The 16,786-nt window shown below is 33.8% G+C and overlaps 1 protein-coding gene across 30 annotated transcripts in view; it reads left to right on the top strand.

Moving 5' to 3' along the window:
• The window catches only part of LOC123538660 (uncharacterized protein KIAA2012 homolog), a 107,673-nt gene that overhangs the window by 58,935 nt on the left and 31,952 nt on the right, over window positions 1-16,786 (top strand). For 22 of the 30 annotated variants that reach the window (XM_053530734.1, XM_045322908.2, XM_053530732.1 and 19 more), the window contains 10 exons: window positions 950-1,049; window positions 1,737-1,958; window positions 3,752-3,811; window positions 8,143-8,316; window positions 9,064-9,164; window positions 10,600-10,738; window positions 11,808-11,888; window positions 14,942-14,995; window positions 15,571-15,642; window positions 16,248-16,436. In XM_053530734.1, coding sequence (XP_053386709.1) covers window positions 950-1,049; window positions 1,737-1,958; window positions 3,752-3,811; window positions 8,143-8,316; window positions 9,064-9,164; window positions 10,600-10,738; window positions 11,808-11,888; window positions 14,942-14,995; window positions 15,571-15,642; window positions 16,248-16,436 — 1,192 coding nt within the window. The remainder of the gene's footprint in view (window positions 1-949; window positions 1,050-1,736; window positions 1,959-3,751; window positions 3,812-8,142; window positions 8,317-9,063; window positions 9,165-10,599; window positions 10,739-11,807; window positions 11,889-14,941; window positions 14,996-15,570; window positions 15,643-16,247; window positions 16,437-16,786) is intronic. The other 8 variants (XM_053530746.1, XM_053530747.1, XM_053530748.1 and 5 more) reach the window with 6 other exon arrangements.

Consider the following 16,786-nt stretch of genomic DNA (forward strand, 5'->3'; position numbering starts at 1 on the left):
CACATCTTCAAAAACACTGGAAGAATTGTCACAAAACTGGCATCAAATGTTTACCTTTTATAGATCATATACAGAACATACAACATATTAGAAATATTATTTTGATATTTAAACCATCAAGACTTTAGTTCTGATTTTAGATGCTTGATATTTCATTTAGCTATATAGAAACCATGATGTTTAAAATCTCAGTTTTGAAATAGGAAGCTGATCATTTAATAGAATGTTTTGGAGAAGAAAATAGATCAGCATTACTTCTGTTGTCATCATTATTGTCTATTTTGATTTGACCTATTTCATTGTCAGTATTCAAGCTTTGAGTTGAACAGTCAAAATTGTTATACATGTATTTGGAACATGTCCAAGTACATCCTTAAATCGATTTTCAAATATTTACACATAAATGTCTACCATCATATTATGAGAATCATGCCTGACCCAGGTTACTAGATCCAAGTTCTAGGTTACACAAGGAGGTCAAATGTTAAATAACTGCTTTTTTTAAAATCTGTTCCATATCTTATTTAACAAGGGTTTTCTTAAAACTTGCCTCAATTTTAGACATTATAAAGGCAGTATGCAAACGCATAAACTAAGGTCAATGTCACATTAAGAGGTCAAAGGCCATGACTGCAGCATTTTATATTGCTGTTTAAAAGAGGCTTCTAGGGTATTGATCAACTTCATTGATGGCTCAATTTTGATGTTTCAATGATTTGTTCCATGTAATTTATATGTCTATTGAAGGAAAACTGTAACTTAATGTATTATAAAGTCAATAATTATTGTTTTAAGTTTATAGATTTATATAAAATGTTTCTGATAGATTAATTATTAGAACTTTGTTCTTAGGATGCATAAATGGCATTAATGCCAAAATAAACAAAAAGTACAAACCTCTCTAGTTGGACTGGATTTATATGCTAAAATGTTCATTTTTAACATGTAGACTGTGATTCAAGAGGTGATGAAAGTCCAGAAAAGGAACAGTGCTGGTCCAACTGTTGCTGAATACAGGGATCAGATCAAGGGCAACTTGATGACTGCGCGTAAGTATTACACCATAATTGCATTTTTTTTGAGAAAACAAGATTTCTAAGAGCATAATATTCCCCATGTTCAGATTATCTACTGTAACAGCCAAACCTGGGTTAAAAAGCCAGTCAATGGAAAAGACAAAATGATCACAGAATTATAGACTAGAATTCAGAGTGACCGACAGTGGCAGGTGACTGCTTTTGAAAGGTGACAATTAGCACAAGTTGGACTTAGTTATTGCATAGGCATAATTTTTTTTAAATGGTAATGCTGATTTGCATCAGTGATACAAATGACAAGGAACATTAAAAGAAAATAACTAATGATGTTGCTATAATTCTTGACATTCACATGGAGAAGTAACAAACACAGAAGTTGATTGGTGTAAGTTTTGGTTGGGCGTTACATACTGTTGACAAAAATCCTGTAATAGAAAGTATTTAACATTTCACAGTAATTCTTCCTCATCACGGCTGATTTTCCCTTTTTAGAATTGGATTAAAGTAAAAGTTGTCAGTTTGGTGACATATATATATGTATCTACAAATATTGTGATTTTATTAACAGGTGTAGGTGTATCCGCTTATTATTTATAAGTTTTCCTCTTTTCTTGTTCTTATCAATGAACATTAGATCTATGCATTCAGAACTGAAAATAAATAGTAGTTAATTACTGTCATATTTTTATATTTACATAGTTGCTAAGGCAACAGGTTTGAAACAGTCAGATATTCCACAAGATGCCGAAATTGACCCCGAGTTACTGGAACAGTTAGCAAGTAACACACTTACACCAGATGACATTGAGATTGTTAGAGATGAAGAGACTGGGCGGAGCTTTATTCGCTCACGTAATCGTATCATAACGGAGGCAATGGGAGGTGTAGAAAAAGGTCATATTTATCAACCAGCAGCCAAAAGTAAGTACCATTGTTACAGTTTTTAAATTTTTCAGAGCAGGAAAATACTTAACTTCCGGATTTATTTTCAGTTCACCTGAGTATGAAGTCCTCAAGGTGAGGTTACTTTGAATGCCCTGTGTCAATCATCATCAACAATATGATCAACTATATGATCTTGAACAGTAAAAGTCAAAATTTTGGACTCAAAAAATAAAAAGAAGTCAGAATATTTGGTTCAGTAAAATATCAGAGGAGTGCGAGGTCACAGTTTCCATCTGATCTGAAAAAGAAATCATAGAAAAAAGTCTTGTTACCTTCCAGAGGCAACATTTTGTACCTGGTCAGAGTGACTGTCGACATGATTTAGGTTAAGTATCAAACTTGGTCATCCAAGTTAAAAAAACTAGGTTACTTGTTTAAATTCAGAGGCCGTGTGTTCTACCAAAAATTTTGTTGAAATAATTGATTCTTTAAAAACTAGGTGATACTTTAGTGGGTTATTTAGGATGAAAAAGTATTTCACAAGGTCAGAAGCATAAATGTCTTGTTAATAAACCAGACGTATCTCTTGTCAGATTGTCTCTTTGTAGCATAGATCAAGTTTGAAATTGGGTCATCTTGAAAACAAGGTCAATAATACAAGTCATAGAAAAACCTTGTTAAAATACTGGACGCCACATGTATACATGATCTTCGTAAACTCTAGTCAAAGTAGTTGTCTAACAAAATATAGGTCATGTTCAAAACTGGTTCATCTGTGGTAAAGACTAGATCACTAGGTAAATCTTAGAAAACATTGGTTCACATTTCAGAGGCTGCATATTCTGTCTGCTTTACATAAAACTTAGTATGTGTATCATGATGAAGTTTAAGTCAGATGGAATACTGGGTCATCTTGGGGTGGTGGGAGAATAAGGTCAGATGAGCAGTACATGGCTTTCATTACCCTCTTGTATAAAAACTGGAAGTATTATTGCAACACTTATCGAAGTACAATTTGGTATGCCTGTGTGTATTACTCATTTACTTCAGTGTGTGTGTTTGTTCTCTTCAGTAGCCTTTGTAATAAACAAAGTGTTTTCGACAAATAAAACAATAAAAGCTCAAGTCACGTGCTTCAGTAAGATAAAGGACACTGTGAAATCATTCTGACCAGTATTTTCTTTGATTCAGCAGTTGTTTCAGTTGATGTAGTTGAAAGGCACTGGCCTCCAGATTTTGCCTAAAAATGATCTTTCTGTAAAGTTGAAGTTTGGTCATATTATGAACATTTATTTAGAACTTGAGATTTTGTTTCTAAACTATATTAAAAATACCAAATTAAGAAAAAAGATAATGCCCGAGTCGGGAATTGAACCTAGGCCGCCGTGGCAATAGATATTTTCCTACTAACCTAACAATCGTTAGATATGAAGCTTTATAATTAAGACAGTTTACTTCCGTAACCCCGTTACAAACGCCTTCTTAAGAAATATAGCAAAAATTTTCTAATAACAAAAAATATTCTCTTTTGTTTTGTTATCGTACGATCTGAAGGTCAGTGCCTTTCATCCCAACTTTCAAATACAATTACCATTTATATCATCAATGAGTTTTAAAATGTTCCATGAAATATCAGCCATGACTGAAAACCACTAGTTTTCTGCCAATGAAGTGAAATGATTTCACAGTACACTGCAAGTGATCACACTAAAATCTGACAGGCTTGCCAAAAAAGTCTCCTGCTTTACAATAATAATAAATTCATAGCTATGAATGGTTTGTAGATATCAAAGACTTGTATTTAATCAATCATCTGTTATAAACAATAGAAACAGTTCAGTGGTTAAATGTACCCACCTCTGGAGACTACACACACTGGTCAAGGACTGGTAAGATGGAAGCAGAGAGTAGCAGATACCTAATTCTAGATGTTCCTTGAAACCATTTATCTAACATTTATTTTATCAATTTAGAGATAAAAGTAAAATGATTTTTCATTTACTGTGATATCTTTACTTGTCCTTTCTTTCTGAACAGGAATTGTCTTATCTGCTGTTGTAGGAGACCTTTATTTTGCTTCTTAATGGATAATCATGATTGTTTTCAAGATAGAGATTCTAAAGTACTAAAGTACCCAGCCAATTAAAATAAATAGAAAGAACTTGTTTATCAATTAGAATGTTGCTATGGGAGTCACTATAATCATGACTGTATGTGAATTGTTCTATCAATAATCTGTATGGAACTCTAATTCTTACCTTGTGCATAGTTTAAATGAGTTATGTTAAAAAGACAAGTGATATGTGATATTAGCAATTTTCATCTTAATACGATGATAATTGCACACTTATGTTGGCAAGGTAAACAAATGATACAATCTATTTGAATTCATGGTGTCAGTAAAATGAAGAAAAAAATCCCTCGGTAAATAAAAAGATTCTAGTTTTTCATCGTCTTTTTTGCCGATGCATACCTTTAATAACAACTAACTATTCCTTTACAAGACCTTCTAAATTACAGTCTTCATACAGCTTCACTTTATGTTCATCTAGTCTTGAGTAAGCCACACAAGCCTTTGATTTAACAATAAATATTTTATAGTAGAAAGATGAAGCATTTGATTTTCACTCTTTACATTACTTTCCTGCAGATTTTAACAGACTTTTCAATTTATTTTTGGTCACCAGGTATTCTTTCAAGCATAGCTCTTGCATATCTGTCTGCTTTAAAGAGCTTTACCATCATTTTTGTTTTACAGTCATTGTAACAGAATGTAATGGTATTTAAAGTATATTTGTGTATTTCAATAACTTTGTACTTATGAAAACATTGCAAATGTCTCCAGCACCTTTCTGACAGATCAAGATAAAAGTATAATAAAATTATCTGCACTGAAATACAACAAAAAAGTTGAAAAGCATTCTGCTATAAGGACAAATGAAATCTGACAAACCAAAATTTCAAAAAAAATTATATGGTTAATTTTTTTAATATCTGAATATTATTACATGTTATTTAATGTTTTTTGTCAAAGATTTTGTTAAATTTTGTCTAACAAGTGGCAGATACTTTTGCAATATTTACATATGTACAAAATCATTTAAGACATCTGTAAATTGTAATTCACTGAATGTAAATCAAGCAGTGAACAAAGTAAATGTTGTAATAGAAATGATAACAGTGGAAGATTAGGTATATTTCTAAATATTTATTGGTAATAGTACATTTGTAACGTAACTGTATATACTAAAATAACAGCACAAACTGTAGACCTATATAGAAACACATGGAAACTTTCATCAACTTTTCAGTTTATTAGTCCCCTTCTGGTTGAAAACTAGCTTCGGGAACTATAGGAATGCGCTTTTCCGTCATTCTGTCATTCCGTCCGTCCGTCCGCAATTTCTTGTCCGGTCCATAACTCTGTCATCCATGAAGAGATTTTAATTTATCTTGCCTCCTACAAGTTTCTTGCATTTCTACTGGTCAATAGACGTCATGTGGAGACAGGATATATTCCATATCCTGCTAGTACATTTCAGATATGAATTTTGATTTAAAAAAATGGCTGCCGCTTTGTTATTTTACAAAATATTAGATTATAGCATGTAAGTACAGGGTAGTCGGCAAGCCTGATATGGATTTCCTCGACAGCGTATATCCCGTATCCTGTCACCAACAAGCAGTGTAACTAATAATAACTTGGCACAAATGCTCCCCATGATGAGACGACTTGTCTTGCGCAAGACCCGGACCCCTTCCTCAAAGATCAAGGTCACAATTGGAGGTCAAAGGTCAACAGGGCTTTTCTCCTGTCCGGTCCATAACTCTCCCATCCATGAAGGGATTTTAATATTACTTGGCACAAATGTACCTCATAATAAGACGATGTGTCATGCACAACTTTCAGACCCCTAGCTCAAAGTTTAAGGTCACACTTAGCAGTCAAATGTTAGCATGGCATGAACAGGGTCTGCTTTTCGTGTCCGGTCCATAACTCTGTCATTCATTAAGGGATTGTAATATCACTTGGCACAAATGTTTCCAATGAGGAGTCGACTTGTCATGTGCAAGACCCGGATCCCTTGCTCAAAGGTCAAGGTCACAATTGGAGGTCAAAGGTCAACAGGGCTTTTCTCCTGTCCGGTCCATAACTCTTCCATCCATGAAGGGATTTTAATATTACTTACCACATAATAAGACGATGTGTCATGCACAACCTTCAGACCCCTAGCTCAAAGGTCAAAGTCACACTTAGCAGTCAAATGTTAACATGGCATGAAGAGTCTGCTTCGTGTCCGGTCCATAACTCTGTCATTCATTAAGGGATTTTAATATCACTTGGCACAAATGTTCCCCATGAGGAAAGCCCGCCCGCTTAGCTCAGTAGGTAGAGCGTCGGTCTACGGATCGCGGGGTCGTGAGTTCGATCCTCGGGCGGGGCGTATGTTCTCCACGACTATTTGATAAACGACACTGTGTCTGAAATCATTAGTCCTCCTCCTCTGATCCATGTGGGGAAGTTGGCAGTTACTTGCGGAGAACAGGTCTGTACTGGTACAGAATCCAGGAACACTGGTTAGGTTCACTGCCCGCCGTTACATGACTGAAATACTGTTGAAAAACGGCGTTAAGCCCAAAACAAACAAACAAACAAATCCCCATGAGGAGACGACGTGTCATGCTCAAGACCCGGACCCCTAGCTCAAAGGTCAAGGTCACAATTGGAGGTCAAATGTCAACAGGGCTTTTTTCATGTCCGGCCCGTAACTCTGACATCAATGAAGGGATTTTAATATTACTTGGCACAAATGTTCCCCATGATGAGATGACGTGTCTTGCGCAACACTCAGAACCCTGGCCCTAAAGGTCAAGGTCACAATTTGAGATCAGATGTCAATAGGATTTTTTTCCTGTCCGGTCTATAACTTTGTCATGCAAGGCAGGATTTAAATATCAGTTGGCACAAATATTTCCCTGGATGAGACAACATGTCATGTGCAAAACCCGGGCCCTAAGTCTAAAATCAAGGTCACACTTAGAGGCCAAAGGTCAGATACAAAAATGACTTTGTCGGGAGCATTTCTTATTCATGCATGGAGGGATTTTAATGAAACTTGGCACACATGTTCACCACTATGAGATGGATTGTCCTGCGCAAGAACCAGGTCTCTAGGTTTAAGGTCAAGGTCATACTTACAGGTCAAAGGTTAAATTTAAGAATGACTTTGTCCAGAGCATTTCTTCTCCATGCATGGAGGGATTTTGATGTAACTTGGCACAAATGTTGATTGCCATGAGGCACCCTTGTTTTAAGAATAACCTCCCTTTGTTTTACTATAAATAGATTAATATATTGTTACTTTTTTATTACTGGTCGTAGAGAAAAATCGAGACCACTTTTCTGTGGTACAGCATGCATGTTACATTGAATGTTTATTTTGACCTATCTCTACCTGGTAAAGAGTTTTGTGTGGACTTGTAATATATTTTTTTGTAATAGATTTTGTTTTCAATTTTTTTTTATTAATTTCCCCTTGTAGATAACTTTCCCCTATAGATAACTTGTATGATAACTTTTTCATAATTGGCCAAAATAAATCCATATGAAAGCAACTATAGGTTTTTATATATGCAATATTAATCCAAGTGTTTTGTTATAACATATTGTATATACATGTATAGTACAATATTGTTTATACGTCATTGACATATATCAATTCATTATGTTATACTGCAGTAGAAACAATAAGGTGCCTTCCAGTAGGGGACTTTGAATTGCATGTCAATACTTCATTCACTTGTTGCCTTATGAGTTTCTTCTTTCTGTTACTTTTAAGTTGTTCTATGAAGAGTTTGAAATCCCAGCTAGATTTTGATGTGGTTAAGAATAGTCCTTTCAGTTTTACTTTTTCTTAGACATGCAACAGGCGGGTGTTAATTCATAATAGAATAATCGTTTTAAGCGCTATTAAATATACTATACATTGCATTATTCTGTACAACTTTAAATAACTTCATTTATAATTAATTTCTGTCTGTGTTAAGAATGTTGTTTTCAGACAGTTTCACTGTTACGTTAATGATTAATTATTTGCCGGAAAATGAACCTTTTCTGTTAAGTTCAGGAAGGCGGTACACTTTTATGTTTAATTATGTGTGAAGGTCTACCATATGTTCCTGAATTATTGATATGATTATGTTTTTTAATATTTTACAGATGGAGAAGGAGGGAAAAGAGTGTCAATTCCCTCAGAGAGGAAGCCTGCTGAGATTGGAGAATTGGACATCATCACTTATCAGGGACAGGACGATGACAAACAGTCTCCTAAAGGATCCAAAGCAGGGTCAGAGGTTGGCTCAAAGAAAGCTAGTTCTGGAAAACCTAAATCAGGTAATTTTTATTAATTTGAAAAATATTTCAATATGAACTTTCATTGCCTTTTTTCAGTTCATTATTAGAAGACTTTTCGGAAAGGTATGACCAGAAGAATTATAGCAGACAAGGTTTAATATAGTCCGATCGTGATTGGTAATGAATTGTGCAACATTCATCAAGCTCCCTAGCACTGACTTTAGTGGAACTGCTTAATCCAGATGTTAACTGAACGTTATGATAACAAGGGAGGCTCCATGGCTGAGTGGTTTAGATTGCTGACTTCAAATTACTTGCCCCTCAGAACTATGGGTTCAGTAACGAGCTTGTCACGTAGAGTTCTTTCCTATTAGGAAGAGTCCACCAGACGGTTCTACCCATCTCCACTATCAGAATCAGAACTGGGAAATCGCCCAATGACATATGATTGTGTCGGTGTGATGTTAAACCCAACCAAAACAATCCGTGATAGCAAAGGACTAGAAAATTCCAGTCAAAGTACACAGAGAATTTTTCTGACTGCCAGATTGCATTTAGAGCCTGCTGGTGTCATCAAATCACTAGATTAAAGTGGAATTAAAATTACATAAGTATTAGGTAAAATTTAATCCATTGTCTTATTTTTAGAAAGAAAAGAAATTTGGGAGTAGAAATTACTTTGTACAGCCCCTACATACGTCTGTTCTAATATCTTGGTAAAATAACAACATGCCTTTTGAACGATGACACACAACTGATAACATTAAACCTGAATTGTACTTCCAGTGTCTCATGATGGAGATGCCAAGTCCATTAAGTCTGCTGCATCATTCAAAGACTCTCAAGGTCAAGATGAACTTCAGAAAGCACTTGCTGACCTGGAGCAGGTAATATTGATTCATGTACATTGTAGTAGTAGAAATACTTGAAAATCCAACGACAAGCGAAGTTGACATATTTATCATAGAAAGGAGGCGCTGTGCATATCTTGGGTACCTCTTCCTTTACATCGAGTTTTTTTGATTTTCGCCACTGTTAAATTCTTTTACATGGGCAACCCATTCATAAGTGCAAGACAATGTCGAAAACAAGACACTGATTGATTCATGAGATTTTTCTCTATTACTAAATTAGGAAAGTCACACTGACTGACATAAAATGAGAGTTAACAAAAAATCATTAAGATGAATCAAAACTCATGTTGAGATCCTTTTGAAATGGTAGTTTATTTCAGTATCAGCAAGTTTTAAATCCTACTATTCATTCTTACTTTCAGCCATATTGTAATAATTATTGTTTTGAAGGAATATATATATACTGTATGTTTTTGTTCCTTAACATTTTTAGAAAATAGAGGTGTTTGTTGAAAAACAGCTCTCCAGTCAATTGTACTTTATAAAAAATTGAAATGTGCTGAGTTTATGAAACTTTTATTAAACACCTATAAAAATCGTCATTGTTAGAATCATTCTGTATTTGAAGGGAATGTTTAATACTCATAATGTGTTACAGATACGTAGACCTTCCATAGGATGGGTAATTCTAATATTGTCAAAAGCTTTTCACAAGTCAATGTTTAATGTAGTATAGATGAATTAGCACGACAAGATAGGTAAACAAGTACAAAGTGTATGCATTTATCTGACATGCACTTACATTTAATCATAGAAGTTTTAGTTCATGTAATTTGTTTACTTCATGATATGAATTAATGAGAGAAAAATAGATATCTTTATTGCTTTCTTATAATAGAGACTACACCATAAATAACATAATACAAAGGGACATGAAATTGACACAAATATAGGAAATAAACAATTTAAACAATGAATTATAGTGTATGTTTATACACTATTAACATTGACACAAGATGATAATGTAATTTAATTGAACGTATACACATTGAAATATTCATAGATTTACTGAAAACTAGGTAATTAGCGATATAGATAAGTATATGTCATTTATATGACTGACAGATTGTTGAAACACAGCTAAACCAAACGCAAGATAAGTATAGTTAATAACACAGTAGTTAGAGAACATTAATTAATATTAAGTTTTATTTTATGTATTTTAATTTTATCAATGGAAAGGATGTCGAAATGAAACACCTTGCACGAAAATTTAAACTGTAACAAGAAACACAAGAAATTGTTGAGGATGTTTTTGAATTTATTATTAATATCTAAGAATATGTTACCTGTTTGAAGGTAACAGTTGATATATCGGTGTTTTTGGCTTTTGCTATTGAATGAGTTGCTTTGAGTGTTAGTTAAGTTTACCCGTGTTTATTTTGTTGTTAATGTTCTTTTTCGGAAGGGAGGGTCTCCTACTGATGCCCATAGTTTGAAGAGTGGGAAAAGTGGAAAGACTCAGAAAAGTGATGATAAGAAAAGTAAAGTATCTGAAAAGAAAGGTCCATCACCAGAAAAGGAGAAGAAAGAAGAATTTGTTGTTGGTAAGACAATAATTTTTGTTATGTTTCTACTTTATTCTAGATACTGGTTAAGTGTTTTTTTTTACCATTTGTTATAAATGGTCAGAGGTTTGTCTGAGATTATCTAAGCCTGGTAATCTTTATATTTGAATCTGCTTTGTTGATGGCCTTATATAGATATTTCATTTTATCAAAATGTTCATGCTTGATTTTCAGATGGGGGCCTCCGTGGCCGAGTGGTTAGAGTCGTTGACTTCAAACCATTTGCCCCTCATCGATGTGGGTTCGAAACCTCATTTGGGGCGTAGAATTCTTCACGTGAGGAAGCCATCCAGCTGGCTTACGGAAGGTCGGTGGTTCTACCCAGGTGCCCGCTCGTGATGAAATAGTGCACGGAGGGGCACCTGGGGTCTTCCTCCACCATTAAAGCTGGAAAGTCGCCATATGACCTAAAATTGTGTCGGTGCGACGTTAAACCCAACAAAATAAAATAAAATTGATTTTCAGATAAAGAAACTGAATTTTATGTGTGATTAATGAACTTCACGTAACTTTGTGTTGATAAAGTAATTTTTATCATTTTCATTTACAACTGTAAAGACATACATTTGAATACTTCTAATTAAACAAAAATAGTTTTTTTTTGAATTTCATCTCCATATTATTTGATAGGTCTGTCAGATTCTGTATGTTTAAACAAAGGTTTACATTCATTTGGAAGTATACAACTGGTTCTGATTTTGTTGTGCATCTTGCAATGTTGAATAGTCATCGGTAGTTCTTCATGTAATTCAATTCAGGTCTGGGAAGTTGTCAATAGTTTATGTTGGTTTCAAGCTTGAAATGTTGTCATTTTTTTTTTGCTTTATCCGTGTAATATATACCACATTTCTATACTATACTGGCACTAGTTAGTGTTGAAAGATGGTAATTGAGCTCCTGATATTATCAGTGCATTTTATAATCGTCGATCAACCAAAAGAAAAAAGTTAAGATTATCGCACTTAATTCTTATAATGTAAATAAAATAGAAGAGATTCGATTTCATTATGTGATGTTAAAACATTATTTTTATATAAAACACAATCAGGTAAAGTTCAAAATAAAAAGGAACTCGAGGAGCTCTACAGTCAACCAGTTCATGCTCCAGAACCTAAAGAATCTGTTCTTGGTGAGAAAAACAATCAAGTTTGCCTGATTGATATAATCTTTACTTTACTTGATTTTATACAGCATTTTAAAATGTTAATGAAATAACTTTCTTTGTTTTCTAACACAAAGTTTAACTAACAGACTTTGATTTGTTTTTCAATATTTATAGTACATTGTAACAGTAGAGATATTTTTTTTTGTACATGTGTAAACATATTTAAATGCATGCATATTCAGTAACTAGTTATATATTAAAATTATTTCTTTCACAATTAAAAGAATACATCAGTTTATTTTAAAAAAGATAAGGCTCATAGTTGTATAAACACAGTTACTAAAAATATTTTTTTGTCTCTGGATTTTTTATAGTTTTTTTTTATTAAAATTCACCTGAATTAGTTCTCTTCATCTAATCTTTATTTCACGTATATTGCAGATCGTGATCATTTAAAAAACATAAATTAGACAAGTGAATTTCATTGCATCTCTTTTCGAAATTGATTGACAAGGGTACCAGAAAAATTTGTTTGTAAACTTTTTTTTTGCTGACTTCAAATCACTTGGCCCTCTCCGATGTGGGTTCGAACCTCATTTGGGATGTAGAATTCTATTTCTTTCATATGTGGAAGCCATCCAAATGGCTTACAGAAGGTCGGTTGTTCTAACCAGGTGCTCGCCTGTGACGAAATAATGCACCGTCAAAAGCTAGAAAGTCGCCATATGACCTCTAAGTGTGACAGTGTGACATTTAACCCAACAAAAGCAAACAAGTTTTGACTTGATATCTAATTTCTGTTTTTTTGCATGCATAACAATGTACTTGTTCTGTTAATTGAACATTATTAACCCTGTATAACCTTTTTCATCTGATGAACTCTCGATTTCTGTTTTTTTTTTTTTTTTGCACAATTTAATTGAATGCTTTTACATATGAATATAATCATGTATTTTATTTGTGTTACTACAATATTTTATGTATTGATAATAGCATCATCAAGTTTCATCTTCTAAAAGTCTTCAGTTAGTAATCTGGATAACCTAACTTTTTTTTAAACATTTATAATATGAGGTATAACAGGAGCAATATCTACTGTTGGCCAACCAATATGTGTGTTTCTGGTGGCATGAGCAAAAAACAAAATTTAGTCAGTATATAGGTGCTTTTTTTTTAAGAAGTATGTAGAAAATAGTTCCTATTAATTTATGTTCTTAACATGAAGGGAAAAGATTCAAGACTATATATGTAATATGCATCATTGTCACATACATCCAGGTAAAAATTGACATTTTCCCCAGAAAAAGTACAGTATGCAATCAGAATATACTGATAGTGGAGCCACCAGAAACAGTCTTGTTTTTAGGCATTAAAAGATTTTTAGCTCACTGAGCACGAAGTGCTCAAGGTGAGCTTTTGTGATCAACCTGTGTCCGTTGTCCGTTGTCTGTCCGTCCGTCCGTCGTCAACAATTTGACTGTTAACACTCTAGAGGTCACAATTTTGGCTCAATCTTGATGAAACTTGGTCAGAGTGTTATGCTCAATAAAATCTTGGACGAGTTCGATATTGGGTCATCTGGGGTCAAAAACTAGGTCACCAGGTCAAATCAAAGGAAAAGCTTGTTAACACTCTAGAGGTCACAATTTTGGCCCAATCTTAATGAAACTTGGTCAGAATGTTACCCTCAATAAAATCTTGGATGATTTCGATATTGGGTCATCTAGGTTCAAAAACTAGGTCACCAGGTCAAATCAAAGGAAAAGCTTGTTAACACTCTAGAGGTCACAGTTTTGGCCCAACCTTAATGAAACTTGGTCAGAATGTTACCCTCAATAAAATCTTGGACGAGTTTGATTTTGGGTCATCTGGGATCAAAAACTAGGTCACCAGGTCAAATCAAAGGAAAAGCTTATTAACACTGTAGAGGCCATATTTATGACTTTATTTTCATGAAACTTGGTCAGAATGTTAATCTTGATGATCTTCAGGTCCAGTTTAAATCTAGGTCATGTAGGGTCAAAAACTAGGTCACCAGTTCAGATCAAAGGAAAAACTAATTAACACTCTAGAGGTCACATTTATGACCATATCTTAATGAAACTTGGTCAGAATGTTAATCTTGATGATCTTTAGGTCAAGTTCAATCTGGGTCAGGTGTGTTCAAAAACTAGGTCACTTGGTCAAATCAAAGGAAAAGCTTGTTAACACTCTGAGGCCACATTTATAATTTATTTTCATGAAACTTAGTCAGAATGTTTATCTTGATGATTTTTAGGTCAAGTTCGAATCTGGGTCATGTGGGGTCAAAAACTAGGTCACCGGGTCAAATCAAAGGAAAAGTTAGTTAGCACTTCAGAGGCCACATTTATGACCATATCTTAATGAAACTTGGTCGGAGAGTTAATCTTGATGATCTTTAGGTCAGCTTTAAATCTGGGTCAGATGGGGCCAAAAGCTAGGTCACCAGGTCAAATCAAAGGAAAAGCTAGTTAAGACTGTATAAGCCGCATTTACGACCGTATCTTAATGAAACTTGGTCATAATGTTAATGTTGGTGATCTTTAGGTCAAGTTTAAATCTGGGTCAGGTGGGGTAAAAAACTAGGTCACCAAGTCAAATCAAAGGAAAAGATTGTTAACACTCTAGAGGCCACATTTCTGACTGTATCTTCATGAAACTTGGTCAGAATGTTAATGTTGATGACCTTTAGGTCAAGTTTAAATCTGGGTCAGGTGGGGTCAAAAACTAGGTCACCAGGTCAGATCAAAGGAAAAGCTTGTTAACACTCTAGAGGCTACATTTATGACCATATCTTAATGAAACTTGGTCAGAATGTTAATCTTGGTGATCTTTAGGTCAATAGGTCAGGTGAGCGATACAGGGCCTTCAAGGCCCTCTTGTTTAGTAGTAGGGTGAAAAAAAATAGTTGAAGATAACTCTGTTAATTAGCCATATTTCTTTCAAAGAAGGATTGTTAATCGAAATTTATATCCACATATAAATCAATGATTCATATGTATATAGAATGATAAAACATGAAACATTTTAAAGTGATTGAAGCTATTTTGATTTAGCGGAGAATTCTATAGTCAAAGACAAGAAAGAAAAATCAATGAAAGAGAAATCTGGTAAGATGCGTTCTTCATTATTTGACCCTGTTAAACATCACATGTTTTCACCTCAGAAAATTTCACACTTAAAACACATTGTCTATGTCAGGCATCATTTTGTTGCCTTTTTCTTACTAAATTTCTACATTCTGTCAGAAAATAAAAAATAATCATTCAGTTGTTGTCTAACCATATCATTTATATTTTCAATAAACATTTAGGTACATTCTTTTGTTTATTGTTTGCAGATAAACTGAAAATGAAATGTAAATATTATAATTGGCACTACTGATTTTTGATAGAAGTAATCAGTTGTAATATTGTTTGCAGTGTAATTTTCATTAAGAAACCACAAAAAGGAAGAGCAAAAACTAGTCTCTTAACACAAATTGCCTCTTAGTAGTCTCTCTGTGGTCTTCAAAGCTTTGTAAACCATATAAAACAAAATACTGAAAAAAAGAAAGTGTTATTTTCTTAATAATCTGTGTTCTACAATCTATGTATATGATTAAGAAATAAATGTCAATAACAGTAGAAATCTAGTGTCAGGTATTGTTCAAACCATTGTTATATTGTTGTTGAATATTGTACAGTTGTAAAGAAATCAGCTCAATCACAGAAGTCTAAATTATCTATGGCCAGCAAGGAAAAAACTGATGTTAAAGGTATAAATGTTGATGCACAGATGTTTTTGCATGTTTCACTATTTCCAAATACTTTTTGAACCCTCTAGTAATAAGCATGTATAAAATGTTCAAATTTATTTCTAATACATTGCTATACCGGTGTTTACTTATTATACAATCCAGAAGACACCTATAACATACTGAAATTGTCTGAATAATGACACCTGGTTAGCTGCTCCTTCACCATATTTGCTTTTGGCGACGAATATTCTGTATGTGTTAAGCATAGTCATACAATCAATGTGTAACTTTTAAGTGGCTGCTGCCGTAACTTACGGCTTGTATTGCAAAGTTCAGACTTACGGCGTAAGTCTGAACTTTGCAATACAAGACTTATTTTTGAGAAGTTTTTATTTTATCGCTTAATGTAGTGTTAGTTTAAATCATAAATTTACCTGTTTGATACAGTTGTATTGAAATTTGTGAAAATTGTTGCAAGAAATATGGCAATATGTAGTTTGGCAGTTTGAATTTAATGATTGTAATGAAGTACATGTACTGGATGCATTTGTAATGAAGTAAGTCATTACTACCCAAACCTCTTCCATTTAATATAAAAAATAATTTTCCTACTCATAAAACAGTGCAAAAGAAGCCTAAAACACCAGCAACAAAAGCAAAGCCTAAATCAAAACCTGATAAAGAACCAGAACCTGATAAGGTTGAAGTGAAAGTTGAAGAACCAACTAAAACAGAACCTGCTAAAGAAGTTGAGCAGAAAATTGAACCAAATGTTCTGAAGGAAAAAGAACCTCCAGCGAAAGATGTGACCGGTACGGTGTTCACATCACCCTTGTATGGAGTGCTTAGTGATCACACAGTGTTACACAATCACATACGTGAACAGTTTTTGATCACGTGTATGAAATATTTTGATCACATATTTGAAGTATTTGATGATCACCTATCTGAAATGTTTTGATCACATATGTGGAATGCATCCTTTTCACAAGATTCTCCATAGGTCACCACAAATTCAGTGTTACATAATCACATACGTGAACAGTTTTTGATCACGTGTATGAAATATTTTGATCACATATTTGAGGTATTTGATGATTACCTATCTGAAATGTTTGATCACATATGTGGAATGCATCCTTTTCACAAGATTCTCCATAGG

The sequence above is a fragment of the Mercenaria mercenaria genome, chromosome 18 (assembly GCF_021730395.1).
Source record: "Mercenaria mercenaria strain notata chromosome 18, MADL_Memer_1, whole genome shotgun sequence".
Taxonomy (NCBI): Eukaryota; Metazoa; Mollusca; class Bivalvia; order Venerida; family Veneridae; genus Mercenaria; species Mercenaria mercenaria.